The sequence below is a fragment of the Nanorana parkeri genome, unplaced genomic scaffold, assembly GCF_000935625.1.
Source record: "Nanorana parkeri isolate BGI_ZX_2015 unplaced genomic scaffold, ASM93562v1 scaffold1061, whole genome shotgun sequence".
NCBI classification, from domain to species: domain Eukaryota; kingdom Metazoa; phylum Chordata; class Amphibia; order Anura; family Dicroglossidae; genus Nanorana; species Nanorana parkeri.
In genome coordinates this window covers 32,214-49,158 of record NW_017307329.1, presented here as the reverse complement: position 1 = coordinate 49,158, position 16,945 = coordinate 32,214, and the positions used below count along the sequence as shown (strand labels likewise).

The following is a 16,945-nucleotide window of genomic DNA, read 5'->3' as shown; positions in this document are numbered from 1 at the left end:
GTATATGTAAGTTGTGTGTGTGTTTTCTTTTTTTTTTTTTTTTTTTTAATGTTTTGCTGGGTTAGAAAATCACTGGTTATGGATTGAAAAGGAAAGGACATTGTTATTAACACTAAATTAGAAAAAGGCTTATGTATAATTAATAAGGTATAAGTTGTTTCCACATACAGTAATTGAAGTTCCCTTGTTGAGGCCCAGAGCCATTTTCATTTTTTAGCTATAGACATGTTGATCCAGCAATGCATTTTTTTTAAGATAAAGAAGTTAGGCATACATTGATTATGGGAAAGACTGTACTTTATTTTGGTGATGTTTTCTTCAAATTAGTTGAAGAAAACATCACCAAAATAAAGTACAGTCTTTTCTTTTTTCTATTGATTTAAAGGTAAAAAGACATTAAAAAAAAAACACATTTTATCCATTTTGCCCAGTGAGCATTTAAAAGCAAGCGTTATTATAGATATAAAGTGCTAATGTTATTCTTCATTTTTTCCTGTTTATTTTGACAGCAAAATATTGTTTTTAGTACAAAGCGTGGCAAACAAATATTTCAAAGTTTCTTGATTGTACACAGGGAGTTCATTCTTCAACTGATGGTTTATGCAGCTACCTTCAAGTGATTGGCAAATCAATCAAAGCTGTAAGGCAGCGCTGTATTACCCTTAGCAGTCCCAGCCTGCCTCAGTTTTTTTGCTAGTGTTCTTAGGTGATGGGTGCCTTCTCTTTGCTCTGAGAGAAGTATATACTTTCCTGCTATTCTTAATGAAGATTCTTCCTAAATTTTTCCTAATGTTGCTCAGAGCCCCTGCAGTTATCCGGACTGGTTTCTCTTCAGCAGAGCCATGAGGCCTTGGCCCTACCAGAAGGAAGATGTAGGTCTGGCCTGTAATATCTTTAGAGCACTGAATCCTGCATGAGGGACTTTCCTTGGCACCTTTTGCAGAAAATGTAGTTGATGCAGGGGGCTTCACAGGTGCAGGACCATGGAGCCGTGTCCCTGCAAACCCCCTTTTTCAGGGACAAAGAGGCATATCCTGTTTAAGTGACCAGCGCTGCCATATCATCCCTCACTCTGAGGGTAGTAAGTAAAGGCTTGTCTCCACCCTGGTAACCAGTTTGACCCTTCCCCTTGAGGGTCACAGATTCTGGGTTCCAGCGTTGGGAGATTAGGGGTCACTGTCCCCCCTTTAAGTTGGGTTTTGCGCCATTGCCCTGGGGTCCATGGGCAGCCTGGGAAGCTGTATGGCAGCTGCGCAGCCTCCCCATGGGGATTCTTACTGCACATTCACCCATCTTTTTCTTTTCTAATGCTCGCTGGACTGGCCACACAGGATCCTGGAGATAGGTCACTTTACCCAGAGGTGTTTTAGGACCTTTGTCACAAGTGGGGTATACCAACAAACTGGACAGTTTTATCCCCAGGACCAGGGATCCCTGGCCCTTCACCATGGATGCCTTGGTGACTCTGTGGGATCAGTTAAACCTGTTCTATCCCTTCACTTCCCTGAAACTCTTCATAGGATGGAGACGGAGGGCATTTTGGTTATCCTGATTGCTCCGCACTGGCCCAGGAGGCCAGGGTACGACGACATATTCAAGCTCCTGGCAGACTCTCCATTGGAAATTCCTGATCATCCAGACCTACTGTCCCAAGGTCCGGTATTCCACCCTGCTGTAACAGCCTAACTGTTGAAGGCCAGCTCTTAAAGGACAGAGGCCTATTGGAAGTGGTCATCCCTACACGAACACAAGGAAGTTATCTCCCAGGAAGTACTCTGTGGGATAAATCCTATCTTTCGGGTGTTAGCTCTGTTGGAAATGCAACAGCATATACTGTAATTTGTCTTTTGAGGTGTAGATGGCGCTGTAGTGCAATGTTAGTCTCTATGTGCATGCTTATCTATGATACACAGGAACTTCTATGTTTTTTGCACAATGCTGTATATATACACGTGTAATGTTCTTCTAAGCAAGTCAAACTTAATTCAGCATTCCTCAAGATCTCAGTGCTTCATCTACGCACACAACCAACAAGCTTTTGGCCGCAAAGTTTTTCAGATGGCCTTCTGACTTGTGAGCCCCTTCTATTATGGTTCCCTGTTGGGGTTAGTTGTTGTTTTCCCTGGCTTGTTAGCTGTTGTTTGCTGTGACGCTCACCCCTCTGTTGGAATGCTTATGGATGTCCCATCTGATCAAGAATTATCTCCCTGTTTCCTGTGTACAATCAAGAAACTGGATTTTTGTCTTGCCTGTAAAATCGTGGAATGCATCTCGAGGCCCTTTCCTCTGGTTTGCGTGATCCACTCTTATGCTGCTTGCTACAGAATTGAGGCAGGATGGCTGTGGGAGGAGTTATACATGCCTTTGATTTACCAGTGTCCAATCACCTTAAGGTAGTTGCATAACCCATTGGTTCAAGAATTAACTTCCTGTGTCCTGCGATATACTCCAAGATTTTACAGATAAGTCAAAAATGGGGTTTATTTGTTATTTTGTTTAATTTTTGCTGCAAAAAAATCCGTATAATCAGTAAAAATAAAAAATGAATAATTTGAAAAAAGGTAACATGCAGGGGGAGGAAGCAGTTAGTGCTAAATAGGTTAACAAAGGGTTACATAGAAGAGACTTTATCTAAAAACAAAACTAGACGTTATATTCTACTTTCAGAATTTCTGATGCAGTAAATCAGTGTTTGATTACGTTTTAACAAGAAGGAATAGCTGTTTCTGCCAGTCGGAGCTGGAATAGTTCACCCTAGAAATCATCAATGAACATTAAACAGCCAAATAACACATGTACCTTGATAAATACATAGCATTATGTTTGAATTCTGCATGTGCTCCAGTTATCCAGCTATCAGCATTGTGAACTGCCAGCCATTTACCAAGGACATAATGCATATGATGGTGTCACTCAGCCCCCCCTCCATCTCCCATGCTATCAATGTTATGTGGCTGCAAAGCCTTCCTCTGTGCCCCAGTGCTGTTAAAGATGTAGATAGCATAACCCAGGGCTGAACCACACATGAGGCCCAATGTTGATTGCTGGACAACCATAGCGCAAACAGATGTCAAACATGGTGCTAGGCATTAATCAAGGTACATGTTTTATATAGTTGTTTTATGTTCATAGAGTAATTGTAGGGTGAACTTAGCCAGATACATTAGAAGTAGGGATGCACCGATAACGAGTATTTGGGCCAGTACTCGTACTCGCCCAAATGCTCCGATGCCTAGCCTGATACTTACGGTATCAGGAAGCCAGGCAGCGAGTCATTACACGCTGCCCAGCTTCCTGATTAGCGGGAAGCCGGCTCCATGCTCCCTCGTCAGTTGTGGCACAATCAGGAAGCTGGGCAACGTGTAATGACTCGCTGCCCGGCTTCCTGATTGGTTGGGAAGCTGGCCAATCAGGAAGCCGGGTCCGTGCGTGATGAGAAGCATGGGAACGGCTACCCTGCTAATCGGGAAGTCTTTACACGCCGCCCGGCTTCCCAACTAATCAGGAAGCCAGCTGGCGAGTCATTACACGCCGCCTGGCTTCCTTAATGGGACTTCTGGTATCAGTATTCAAAATCGGTACTCGATACCGAAATACCGGTATCGATGCATCCCTAATTAGAAGGTGATTGAAAGTGCAGACGCAGGCTGATCACCAGAGGTCTTGCCATAAACATCCATGTTTGAGTTTCCCATTGGATTGCCCTACTTTAAAAAGCAAACAGGCACAAGAACATCTCCTGTATTGGCCTATCTTAGAGAAGATAATAGTTAGCAATACAGGTTATATCAACTTATCAATTTATCAACAAGTTATATCAACATATGTCTGTGGTCAACTAAATAGTCCAATCAAATCTGAGTTTATAGTCTTCTAATATGGCTGGTTTTCAGCCTGACCAGGCAATGATCTAATGTCTACAACTGACCCCCAAGTTGGCAGCCTCCCCTCTCCATAGAAGTAATCTTGTCAGCTTGGCATGCTCTGTAGTGTGCCTTAGATTTTGTGCCCTGAGGTTTGTTTTTAAAGTGTGTAGAAAAAAATTATACTGCTGCAACTGTAGGGTTTGTTCTTCCTCCACGCACCTCGGTTCCCTAAACATTGAGGCATTTTTTTTTTCTGTAAACAGCTTCTGTGGTCACTGGTGCACACTGAATGAGAAACAACACTCGATTTCCCCATACACACTTATTGTGTTCTGACAGCCGGCACCGGAAGCTGTCAGAATACCTGAACAACTGCAGTCACTGTTCGCCTGACTGTTTTCAGTTGAACCTCTTCAGCAAAGGTTGATTGAAAAATCAAAATTTGTTAAACAGAATGATTACAGCAGGGCCACACACAGCTCAAATTGTGGAAGAGCCAGCAGGACTCGGTTGAGCGGTGTATGGCCAGCTTCAGATGGGTAGGCTCTAATATCGTGTGTATTTTCTTTGAAAACCCAGTCCCAGCTCTGTATCATACAGCGCCTATCTAAAGATTACCAGAAAGAAGTTTAACTTCTAGGAAGACTTATTATATGTTGTTTGTGACTAATCTGAAGTCAGAGATGAAGGACTGCACACTCTCTAATCTGTGAAAAGTGCAATAAACCAGTATAGATGATAAAGCAAAAAAGGTTAAACCATGGGTATGCCTATAGCAATGTCAGAAAGACAGTATAAAAAATGTTAACAAAGACAATAACAAAGCTGAACATAAAAATAATGCTTTTTGTTGTAGCTCTGCAATATACAATTGCTGGGGCTTTGTTGGAAAACCTGAGACATTATGTTCTACAGTTGCTGAAAAAGAATCTCATATTGATTCTTTTATTTTCTCCACAGATTGTGCTCTATTAAAATTTAAATGAGGTAGCTGCTATGTTGGCAGAACCAGGTGTGTTTTGAAGGAAGAAATACGAAAGCATTTAAATAATATTAGAAAGTAACAAAATCAATAGTAATATAGCTAGACATTTAATAGCAGAAAGGGGCATAGATGAAATGTTTATGAGGCACTGAGAAAGTCCAAGGGAATTACAGTAGCAATAATGTGCTAAATTAAGAGAGAAATAATTGGAATTTTAAAGCAGAACTGCATCCAAAAATAAGATTAAATGAATAGTCTTTTAAAGCAAACCAGCTGTTGCTGCAATATTCAGCTTCATTCCAGAAATTTCCTCCATGGTACCTTTTTCTGCTCCTAGATGTCCAGTCTGATAGCCAGCATCACTCAACCCACTTCCTCTGAGTCCAGGTCATCCTGGCCCGCCCCAGACTGTTAACTGTTAGTAGACAGTGAAAAGAGAAGCAGCACTGTGGAGAAACCCTTGTTGGCAAGCACAGAGGTAAGACGTTTCTTGAAGTTGGGTACCAGGTTTGCACCCATCTCAGGAGGGATAGTCAGGCAAGCCTATTTTCAGAAAGAGATACTAGCAGTAGCAGGCTCTTAAAACAGATTTGATTAAACATTGAAAACTGCCTGTCTGCAGAGTCTTGCAGCAATATGTTGGTCATATGGATATCCTCCATATGACCAAATGTTGGTGTATATCAGACTGGGCATATGATAAAATATTCACAATATGAAGTTACCTGCAGTGAAGAATACATACATCCGAATAATTACATCCAGAGATATAGCCTTCTGAAGTTATATGCAAGTGTCAACTATCACTGTAAAATTGTGACTAGAAATTTCCTCTGATGATAACCTGTGACTTAATTTACAGGGGGACATACTGTATGTTCAAGTAAGGCTATGCTAGCAGTGAAAGGATAAATACATAAAGAACAATTAAAGGCCTGGGGAAAATGTTGCTCCATGTTCCTGCTGGTGCTGCCTATATGTTTATGTTTTTAAAAAAACCCAGCTTAGGAATGAATAGCTAGATTGCTATTGGCTATTTCAATTTGCAAGCTGGCTATTGCACCCGTCCACTGCTGCTGTCAATCAGCAGATGAGGACCTGATGAAGAACTTCAGGTCCACCTCTGCTGATTGACAGCAGCAGTGGGAGTGTGCATTAGCTAGGCTTCTATTGGCTATGTCAAATTAAAATAGCCAATAGAAGCCTAGCTATTCATTCCTATGCCTTTTTTTTTTCTGATGGCCGGTGGCCCCGATGTCAGGAAAAAAACAGAGCAGAGAAAGGTTTACTCTGCTAGGAACATCCGGGAGAGTTGAGGTGTCTGGGGAGGGAAACTAAAGCAACATTTTCTCTATTAAGAAAGTATTTCATTGGCTCTCTTCATGCATCCTAGCTGCACTGCTGATATAGTTTTATATTTACATTGGTGTGTAAGTCCATTTTAAAGGGCCCATTTATATCTTTGTATAAGCAGTAAGACTTTTCTATAGCACTTTATTGTATGGGATTTCACATGTGTTGCTCAGTATTGTTTGTTGATCTGCAATACATTTCTCTTTTTCTGCTTTTGTGAAATGTTTAAGGAGGGTTTAGGTCAAGGATAGCCAAACTGCGGCCCTCCAGCTGTGGTGAAACTACAAATCCCATGAAGCATCTCTCTCCAGGAGTCATGTCTGTGGCTGTGAGAATCTTGCAAAGCCTCCTGGGATTCGTAGTTCCACCACAGCTGGAGGGCCGCAGTTTGGCCATCCTTGGTTTAGGCAAAAAGAAAAGACAGTTTACATTCATGATGCATTAAAACCATAATACCATGTGTTATCTTGCATCATACACTATTATTCGTTGCTTTGGGCCTCTCTAACAGTTGTCACAGCAGAACAGAGCAGAAAAGAAACACATTTAACATAGCACTGAAACACGGCACAGTGATCTGGACAGCCTGCGTTAACAGCATGCCTGTCCCTGTGATTAACATGTTTCCCACCAGGTTCACCCTACTAAGTCCCCAAAACAGATCACCATTTCAGGATTTCCTTTACCTATACAGGTGATATATTACACAACAGAGAATCTGTACTTATCACAGTAATTATTGAAAATGGCAGGGCTGTGCAAGGCTCCATCCACACAGCTGCGTCATCCATTCATAGATCTTTTGACAGAACCTGTAATTGGAGATACTTCAAGTCTGATCAGCTGCCATGGCAGAGGCAGTGTTCTCAATAGAATGCTTGTACAGTAACGTCACCATACTTGTAGTCCATTAACAAATCTTCCTGTCCATGTTACTGAATGTCTGTACCTCAGTATGGACATGCAGTGTTGTTGTGTATCACCTGCACTCCTTCCAGTGTTTGTGGATCATAAAGTTGATGCGGTGCTGAAGTGATAACACAGTTGGCGCTGTGCGTACTCAAGAATGGATGAAGAAGTCGCCAGCACCCACAAAGTCCAATAATGTGGAAATCGTGTTAATACATTTATGAAACTGTCACATGCGCCATACATAGCCAAGGCTTTGTATGACGCATATGTCAGTTTAATAAATTTATGAGCATGATTTCCACATCTTTGGAATATGAGAGTGCTGGTTACTTCTTCATTCATTCTTCGGTATGGACGGGAGGAAGAGTCTGCAGGAGCCTGAGCATCGCACGCGCAATTGATTGATCACAGTTGCAATGCTTTACTGGCTCCTATGCAAAAAAACTGATTAATGCACATTTGTTCTTTTATGAAGAAGTGTGCATTTATTGTTTGAAAAAAAAGGTGGGATTTCCCTTTAAAGTGCAACCTCAGCCAAAACCTTTTTTTCCCCTTTTGGACAGAGCGTCGAATGTTTTTTTCTTTTTCCTATCTTTCCATTTGCGTCCTGTCCAACCTGACACCAGTATAGGTAACTTAGAGAATCATCCTAAGGTCCTACAAGTCTATTGGAATGCAAATCCCGTATGAAGCAGGTTAGAAAGAGAACAGAAGCAGATCAAATGCACCTGTTGATGAATTCTGAATCTCAGAAGCATCTTAAACTGATACAACTGGTCAAGGGTGTAATAGCTACACACAGGGGTGAGGGGGTGTTCCGGCTCTGTCCAGCATCCCGTCCACCTCACTAACGTCACTGGTTGCCAGGAACTGGGTGGAATGCTGGCCAGAGCGTCACAGGTTGCTAAGAGCTCTTTTCAACCTGGGGCGCTCTGTCCGGAAGGGGGGTGGCAGGGACACCCCACATGACCCAAAGAGATGCGGCCTTAGGCTTTCTTATTATAGGGACGGCCCTGGTTACACAGACCGAAACAAAAACCTCCTAAAAGGCTCTAACCCTTTTCTCTCGACTAAAAAGAAGAATTGCTGCTATTGTCATCTGTTGGATAGCCTTCCCCGTCATTCTTGGCCAGTCTGACATCAACCCACAAGACAGGAAATGAGAAAAAAGTCTTCCCATTGAGGACACAACACTGAAAATTAGCCTGAGGTTCTACCTTTGTGGTACAGTTAATGAATTATCTTTCAGATTCTGCATGCCTCATTATATGGTCTGGTGATTTACCGCAAACCAGAGCCACATAATCACAGTAGATGTCTATTGTTTCCTAAGGAGGGAGATCTGATGCGAAGTCGCAGGGGAGAGCAACGGAGAAAAGCGATTAGCTATGTAGTGGTTTGTTTGCAGTAAAGAGCTTTAACGGCCTCAAATGGCTTGGAGGAGATGAATCACGACAGTGCTATTTTAACACGGTTTACCAAAACGAGTTTTAAAATGGCTTTAGCGGCAGATCAGAGGAGAGGAGATAGTGGGCTTCCTGGGAGCCGGTACCCCTCTGGCATTGACCTATTGTGCCTAGATATACATCTTACTCTGCTTGACATTCTAGGTTTTCTTATTACTTAAGGGCCGATGGATGAATCTTTCCACCCTGCGTACAGCATTACCAGCACTAGATGGAGCAGAGAAGAATAATTCCTATGTTCCTCGGCTCCTTCTAGTGGTGATAATGCCGTGCAAACATCATTCACTCTGCTTTATTCTGGGCAGACGACTTATACATCAGTCCCTAAGCATTTAGGTGGGCCTTTCTACCGATGGCTGCAGACAAACTGGCTTTTGTTGAGTGCTATGTTTGAACGTCCATTTTCTACAAGGCCGTTTTATCTCTTTATTAAAAAAAAAAAATACTCATTTAAAAAGCTGAATTCTAGGCAGATGTACCAGATAGAAATGAATGCAGCTCTGAAATCATGTATACATCATTAAATGCATTTCTTTAAATGCAAGCAGTGTATGTACATGAATTAAGCCGGGTATCAGCCTCTTGCAGTCCCTGTGCAGCAGGGCTGGAGTGTGAGTGGATGGTGCTGCACTAGGGGCCCATCAGTTCATGTGCTGACAGAGGGATGAGCCCATCACTGTGCTGCTTCTCCTTTCACTGGTTAGTAATAGGCTGAGGTGCGTCCAGGATGACCTGAGCTCAGAGGAAGTGAGTGGAATGATGCAGGCTATCAGGCTGAGGACATCTAGTGGCAAAAGAAAAGTACCGTGGGGTAAATATTACTGCAAAATCTGGTTCTATGTTTTTTTTTTTTGACTATTTCTCTTTTATTTTTGGCTGATGTTCTGCTTTAAGGCATCTTAATGAATGTGATCAGCTTAATGTAAATTATTGTATTCAGTATATTTAAAATCCAGCTTCAGCTCCCCCCGAAAAAAAACCTCACCAGACCACCACTTCCCCCCACACCTTTCACCTAATTTTTTGTTTTTGATGAAGTAGGGAAGAGTCAATGCCCCTGTAAAGGTTTTTTGCTATCCGTGTCCCAGTGGTAAGATTGCCTTTCATGTCTTTCAAAATCTCTCCAAAGTGAGAGCAAATTCTCTCTTTAAAAAGGTGGGTTTTAATCCTTCCTTACTCTATCCAAAACTAAAACTAAAAGTCTTGGCTATACATACATTTTAAACCTCCTCCTACATCTCCAGTTTTGGGCTTTAGGTGGACTACAATGACACTCACATATTAGATACTTATGGTGCAGCCCAAGCTAGTTAGTCACTGTGAGCCCAAGCTCGTGGTGCTTGAGGGGGTGTATCCATGACAGTCTGGGCACACAGGAAGTAGTTGAATGATGCTGGTTCAACTCAGAAGTGGAGTAACAACCTTAGATGGAGTGTGGGGGGGGTTAAGTAGTTCTTATCCTTTAAATATTTATTTTATAAACAAGAGGAAAAAAACTCATAAAATTAACAATAAAATTGTTTTGGGGACTACAGTACTAGTTACATTTACCTCTAATGAAGAATCTCCTATATCCTGCTGGCTGCTGGTTACTGTAAAAAAAACATTCTTGCATTGATGCTGGATACTCCGCAGAGGTGTGATCTTCCGTCACAGGGATGAGAGAGGCGACTGTGAAAGGATTGCATTGTGCCCTTACCTTCCTGTCTCCTCACCCATTCACAAGGTGTAATGCGAATGGGTGCTCATGCCATCTATTCTCAGAATGCCTTGCATTCTAGGAAAACGTATGTGACTGCTGCTGTAGCCCCCCAATTTTGTTTTAAAGGAGTTCAGCTTTAAAAAAAAAACAAAGCTGGAGTTTGGCTTTAAATGCAAATCTATATGGGTCTCTAATATTTTCCATTTACTCGTGTAGTCTCTGCTTCCTGCATAGTAGTGCTACACAATGACAGTAGTTGCTTGCTTTCTCTGGGCGAAGGTCCGTTCTGATCTGTTAGCAAGCAATAGAATCTCTATAGGCTAGCTCTAGATTAAATGAGTGTATCTCAGCAATCATTAAACAGGGATGCTTAATACATTCCCTGATATACAAATGACTAATAGAAGAATCCTTTACAAAAATGTAAGTGAAATATTATAGTCAAAATATGGCACACCAGACATTAAAAAATATAAAAGTCACTGTAGTTCTTCCAGATTACAATTTCTAATGTTCTTAAAAGTCCCCTGTAGATACAGGGGGCTCTGTGCAGAAAGGTATGTCAAAATTGGTATCCCTTTAGGTATAAAGGTTCTAGGCTGACTCAGTCTGGGGTTCTGAGGGTGAGTAGTGCATATCTGATTGGATGCCCGGCGTGCTTTCTTTCATAAAACATTATAAAACGTTCAGGCTCTCTCCTCTACTTCTCTGATTATTTGCTTTTTGTATATTCCTTTATACCTTTCATTGAAACAAAGTACTGTTCAACAATGAAGATTTGAGCTGCTGGCACTTAGTCAGAAAAGCATTCATGTTATTTCTGTCACAAAGGTGCATTTCTTCTTTTAATACCAGGGGCATACATGTTTCAGCTTTCAGAAAAGTTTCCAATACCAACTCTAAATATATTCATTGTTTCATGCACTTGTATCTATTTCTCGGACAAGTACACAGCTAAGTGATACTCTGATGTGTTTGCTCTGAAGAACTGCAGTTTATTACTAGCATTAAGCCACAGCACATTCCCGTGCCTTGAGCTAAAGCTCCATTCAAATCAAGGCAACATCGTTTCTGCGTGTTTGTACATGTGGGTTCAACGTGCGGTTTTTGCACAGTTGGCACATTTTTACATGGAAATGCGCGTTTTGACTGGCAGCTCAAGAAACATTGCGATCAATGGACGAACGCGTATAAAAATATGCACGAAAATGTGCATAATGCTTCTGCCGCATGTTTCCTGGGGTTTCTATTGAAGTGTATGGGAGAAAAATGAGCTTGAAACTGCCAATAAAAAAGCCCATGTCCTTTTTTCTGTGTTTGGCATTTTGCTGCTCAGGTGTGAAGAAGGGCCATTGAAAATAATGGAAATTCTTGTGTTGAGCATTTAAAAGCACGTTTTCTACTGCTCAGAATGCTTAGGTGTGAACCAGGCCTAAGATTCAAGGCACACCTTACCTAAGAGAAATATGTAGGCTGCCAACAATTGTTGTCTATTTCCTGAATATTCTAGTTCCCTCGTTGTTTTGCTCACCCTCCGGCATCGGCATCACTAATTCAGGACTGGATCATCATCTATAGGGAAAGCTAGACAGGAACCTACAGGCCAAGCTATAACATTCATGCTCTTACAGTAAACCAGATGGATAGATCAATGAGACAAAGCTGTGCACCTGGCTGTCACTTCACAAAGGAGATGTACTTGTAGGCAATTAGTGTGCTAGAAGGTAAGGGGTAAAAGAAACAGGTCACCAGCACTCGTTTAGAAGAAATATGTCCTTTTTTAATGGACAATTGTGTCACTACAATCAACAGAGCCGACGTTTCGGGGCCGCACAGGGTCCCTTCTTCAAGGCAGTGAAATTGCCCGTCACAATTTTACTGCCTTGAAGAAGGGACCCTGTGTGGCCCCGAAACGTCGGCTCTGTTGATTGTAGTGACACAATTGTCCATTAAAAAAGGACATATTTATTCTAAACGAGTGCTGGTGACCTGTTTCTTTTACTTCGTATTTTGCACGGTGCCATCCGTGATAGTCATTGCGAGCACCACCGTTCTTATTTGGCCAGGACTGCTGTAAGGTGTGCGGAGAGGACCCCCACCACCTGAAAACTAGAAGGTAAGGGGACAGGGGTTCCAAGAAACCCTCACCAGAATCACTGTTAGGTTGGCCCCCGTGCCCCCTACCCAGGCATCTCCACATCATCCACCATGTGTACCTCCAAAAAACTAATGACCTGTGGGTGCCCTGTACCCAGACATGTGCATGCATAAGGTGGCCTGGACATAAGAGTGATGCAGCTTTCAGATACATTTTCCTTGCAGTGTCTGGGCACAACAATAGTGTGTGTTCAGCAAGAGCGCATGTCAGAGAGAGAGAAAAATATCAGCTGCAGGCACAGTATAGTACCGGGAGGGAGGCTGCGCTGGTGCAGCTCATAGCTCTGAACTGAACTGGCGGCAAAGTTTAATTTTGAATCTGAAAAGTCTGCTAAAATATGACACAAGTGTTGCACCAGAGCCAGAGATATAACTGTGGCTACCACCTGGGCACTTTCATGGCTTTGCTTCCTCATCATGGATGCAGCGATGGTCAAGGAAGACATGCCATCTAAGCTTTGTCCTTCAGGTGGGCGTACCCCCCCAGGACGGTTTTCACGATTAGAGCTCAACCTAAATGGACCACAGCCCTGGAACTCTAGAGCATCCTGCAGCTATCCTCCCAACGCAAATGTAGACTCCAGTGTCCTGTGCAAGCCCATTACAGGCCAGCGCTACAATTTTCTGCATCTGGCATGGACCAGGCTGTCAAAGAAAAACTGATACAAATAGCTGCTGGAGGCGCCGCAGCGACTTAGAGCAGCATGGAGGGACACTTGCTAGAAGAGTCTTGTAGAAAAATATAGTGCAAACAGTGTACTTCTCTCAGAGCTGAGAGAACAGGTCCATCACCTAAGGTTTCTAGCAAAAAAAAAACAGGGTGGGAGGGGTTATGCAGGGCTGTCCTGCACCCTTAATGGATTTGCCAATGCCCAGTCACCTGAAGGTAGCTGTATAACCTAAGTGGTTAAAGAATTTTGTGCCCTGTGATATACTCCAGGAAATAGATTTTACGGATAAGACAAAAATCCTGTTTTTGAGGATGTAGTCAGCAACAACAGCAGCGATATGTTTCTCAGCAAAGGTTTTCTTTTATAGTTGAAGAACATAACCCAGCATCACCTTTCCCTCTCCGAAATCCAGTAATTAGTTCATCTAAATGTAGTAGGCGGATTAATATGTGAGCAATCAGATCCTACACATTTATAATACACAGCCAATAGCTTTACCATCACTGCAGCTGTAAACTTTAATGCTGCGTTGATTTTTTAATCCCACGTTAATGGCATTCCAGAATAGCCATTTATTAATGTGTACTTGCATTATCGGAAACTGGTGCCTCTAAGTGCATTCTCTATATATTGTTAGCTAGCACAGTGCATAAATGGGTTCCCACTTTGAAGAACTTCCTAAAAAAATGTTTAATTGGCTCTTTCAGTGAGAATAAAGTATTTGGAATTGTAGTTTTTAATGGCTCATTGCCTAGCAAATGTATTTCCCTAGTGATAGGGTTTACATACACTTAAAGCGGACCTTTACACTCAAAAATCCGATTCTACCAATGCATCCCTCTATGTATGATGATTAATAATAACATAGACATGTCAGGTGTAAAATGCTGTGATTGTGAAATACAAACACTTGCAGAGCATTCACTTCCTGCTTTGAAAGGGCAAAATGACTTCAGTTTGCCAAAGCAATGCACACTGGGATTACCTTGTCATCAGCAGAGCATTGCTGGGACATCTCATCTGTAATCTCATGAGATCTCAGGGAAAGGCATTTTCCTCCCCTGAGATGATGTGCATGGTCACATGTCCTAGTCACATGTGCCAGAGTTCCGGGATGTAAAGGGAAATCTAGTAATCTGCCCTTAGTAAACATGGCCACTGTCAGAAGGCTGGGAAAGAAAAGAGAAATGACTTATGCAAAGAGGACAAAGCCGGCAATTATCTAGAAGTATGTGTTTGTAGATTGCCATTACTAAACATGTCTAAGGGTGTGTTCGTTGTTATTTTGAAGATATAGGTAAAGGCCTGCTTCTAAAGCTGTGTGCTGTTATAACTGAACAGATGCTGCTATATCGTGCTCGGCACCTAAATATTTTCATTACAGGAGCTGTATGCGATTTGTGGCCTTCAGGCTCAGCAAGTCATAGCTCCACAATCTGTTATAAGCTTTTCTGGCAGCAGCTAGATTAATCGCCAAGAACGCCATGCAGAATCAGGGAATCCCGTTCATTTTGCTGCTGCAGTACAAATATTGTGTTACATTGCCAGCACAGCAGGAAAGTGATGAGGACAAGAATGTGAATTGTCTGCTAACTGCTGTTCACAATTGCTTTCATTGCAGGTCTCCAGTTATGGCCGGTGGATTATTCGCTGTAGACAGAAAATGGTTCTGGGAGCTCGGAGGGTACGATCCCGGGTTGGAGATCTGGGGAGGAGAGCAGTATGAGATATCATTCAAGGTCAGTCTGGGGGTTCATTATTATTATTTTATATTTAATCTATTAAATATCCTTGGGAATATTCTGCAGCTCGTAGTGTGCCTGTACATAAGTGTTGCTGGTAAAGCTTTTCCTGTGACAATCCGGGGTCTAGGGGTGCCCTTGTGACATATGGGCTAGCAAATTTTTTTTTGTATAGAAAATCTCTGTAATCATTAAAAGATTGTTTCTTTTTGTCCTTCATAAAGAACGTTTTTTGCACAGATGTTATTCATATTTAAGGCCTAAAAATTACCCCCCTACCCCAATTATATATTTCCTCAAAGCACAGATCCTGTTGAATACAATGGTGGCAGTTGCAAATGTTTATGTTGCAAGTTATTAGTGCAACTCTTTATCAAACCAAAATATCAGTAAAAAGTACACTTAGGTTCATTTTAGTGCACAAAAACACATTACCCAATATTAAAATAAAAAAGATGAGGATGTGCCGAGTAAGTAGATACCTAGCATGTCAAGCTTAGAAATTGTGTGCACCTGCGAAAAGGTGAAAAAATACGGTACCCCAAATTGTCCATAGATGATGTTTTAAAGGCCTGTACAGTTCATCAGTTTAGAGGTAACTATGAATATTGGCCCTAGAATTATTGCTCTCACTCTGGCATACGCAGCTATACCTAACGTGTGGCACAATTGTCGTTTTTGTATTTCGGTGCACCGGGCTCGTGTTTACATTAGTATACGCGAGGAACGTTAAAAAAAATGTTTGGGTTGTTTTATTTAACTATTTCAAACCCTTTTTTTTAAATTTACCTTCATTGCTATAACATAGGGGGGCTCACAAGCCCCCTATGTGATAGCACTTTAGTGATGACAGGTGTTCTTTAAGGCAACATTAAGGGTCTAAAAGACTTTGCAGCCCGTTAAAACTGATCAAGCACAAATCATGCTTGATGAGCTTCTTCCCTGGCTTCTCTACCAGCTCAGAAACCGGAAGTGATGAAATTATCATCGCTTTTAGTTTCATTCAGCAGCATTCAATTTATTTTCACTGGTCTCTCTCCCCTGTTCCCACCGACACCTGCAGTGCTGGTCCCGCACTTTGCTGCCTCTCCTGCATGCCTGGGGCGGCATCGCGGGTGTCGGCGTGTAGAAGGGAGAAATACCAGCAAACATCCGTTCAGTAACCTCCTTCCCGCTAATTGAAACTGGAAGCTACAACGATTTCATCACTGCCGGTTTCTGAGCCAGGTGAGCGGGTTGTCAGGCGGGTAATGCATATGTTTTCTGGCCCCTTGAAGCGAATAGGCGGCTTTACAGCTCCCAGAATAATTTCCAATGTAAAACCGACAATCTGCTTTACACAGACTCCCTGTTACTTGTCTGTTTACAGGGGCCCACTGCCGCCGACGTAGTGGCAGCAAAAGGGTTAAAATAGTATTAAACTCTCAAAATTTATTTTCAATAATGAATCCAGATCAAACAAAGATATATTGCCCAGCAAAGTGTTTCTTTATATTTTTGCCCAAGCACTTGCAGTCATCATGACTCAATCTCTCTCAGCTCTGCTTCCCTGAACTTCCCGTCCTGTACAACATCACAAGAGACAGAGCAGACTCCAGCAGAGGTCCATCTACCAGCTTGGAGAAGTAGGGAGCAGGGGACTGGCTTGCTGTGCCTGTGAGTTTGTGGAGACGCACACAGCTTACTAGCAACCATAGGACTCTGTAAGGAAAAGAAGCCACCTTAAAACAGGAAGTCAGGACCAGTGCTCAGGGGACCAGCTGATTCTGCAAGAAACTAAAACTTTTAAACATCATGAAGCAGCATCCATTGTAAATGATTTCAGCAGCATTTGAAGTAGCTTAAAGAAGTCCTCCAGGATTTTAAAAGTTAACCCTTGATGCCCTTAACTGCTAGTTTTTCTCGAGGGCCATAAAAAGGAAGAGATACCTGATCCTCGGTCCTGCGACAGTGACTGCTTACCTCTCTCTATCTCTGCTTCAGCTGTGGTATGTCCCTTGGCATCTTCACATCTGATACACTCTATTAGACGTGATGACGTCACAGATCCTTAGACCACTGGGGCCTAGGGAAAAAGAGGTTATGGGTACC

General features: G+C 42.3%; 1 protein-coding gene across 3 annotated transcripts in view; it reads left to right on the top strand.

Annotated features, from left to right (window-relative positions):
• GALNT10 (polypeptide N-acetylgalactosaminyltransferase 10) overlaps positions 1–16,945 on the top strand; it is a 208,357-nt gene that overhangs the window by 170,526 nt on the left and 20,886 nt on the right. For all 3 annotated transcript variants that reach the window (XM_018567554.1, XM_018567553.1, XM_018567555.1), the window contains one exon: positions 14,734–14,851. In XM_018567554.1, the coding sequence (XP_018423056.1) occupies positions 14,734–14,851 (118 nt within the window). The remainder of the gene's footprint in view (positions 1–14,733; positions 14,852–16,945) is intronic.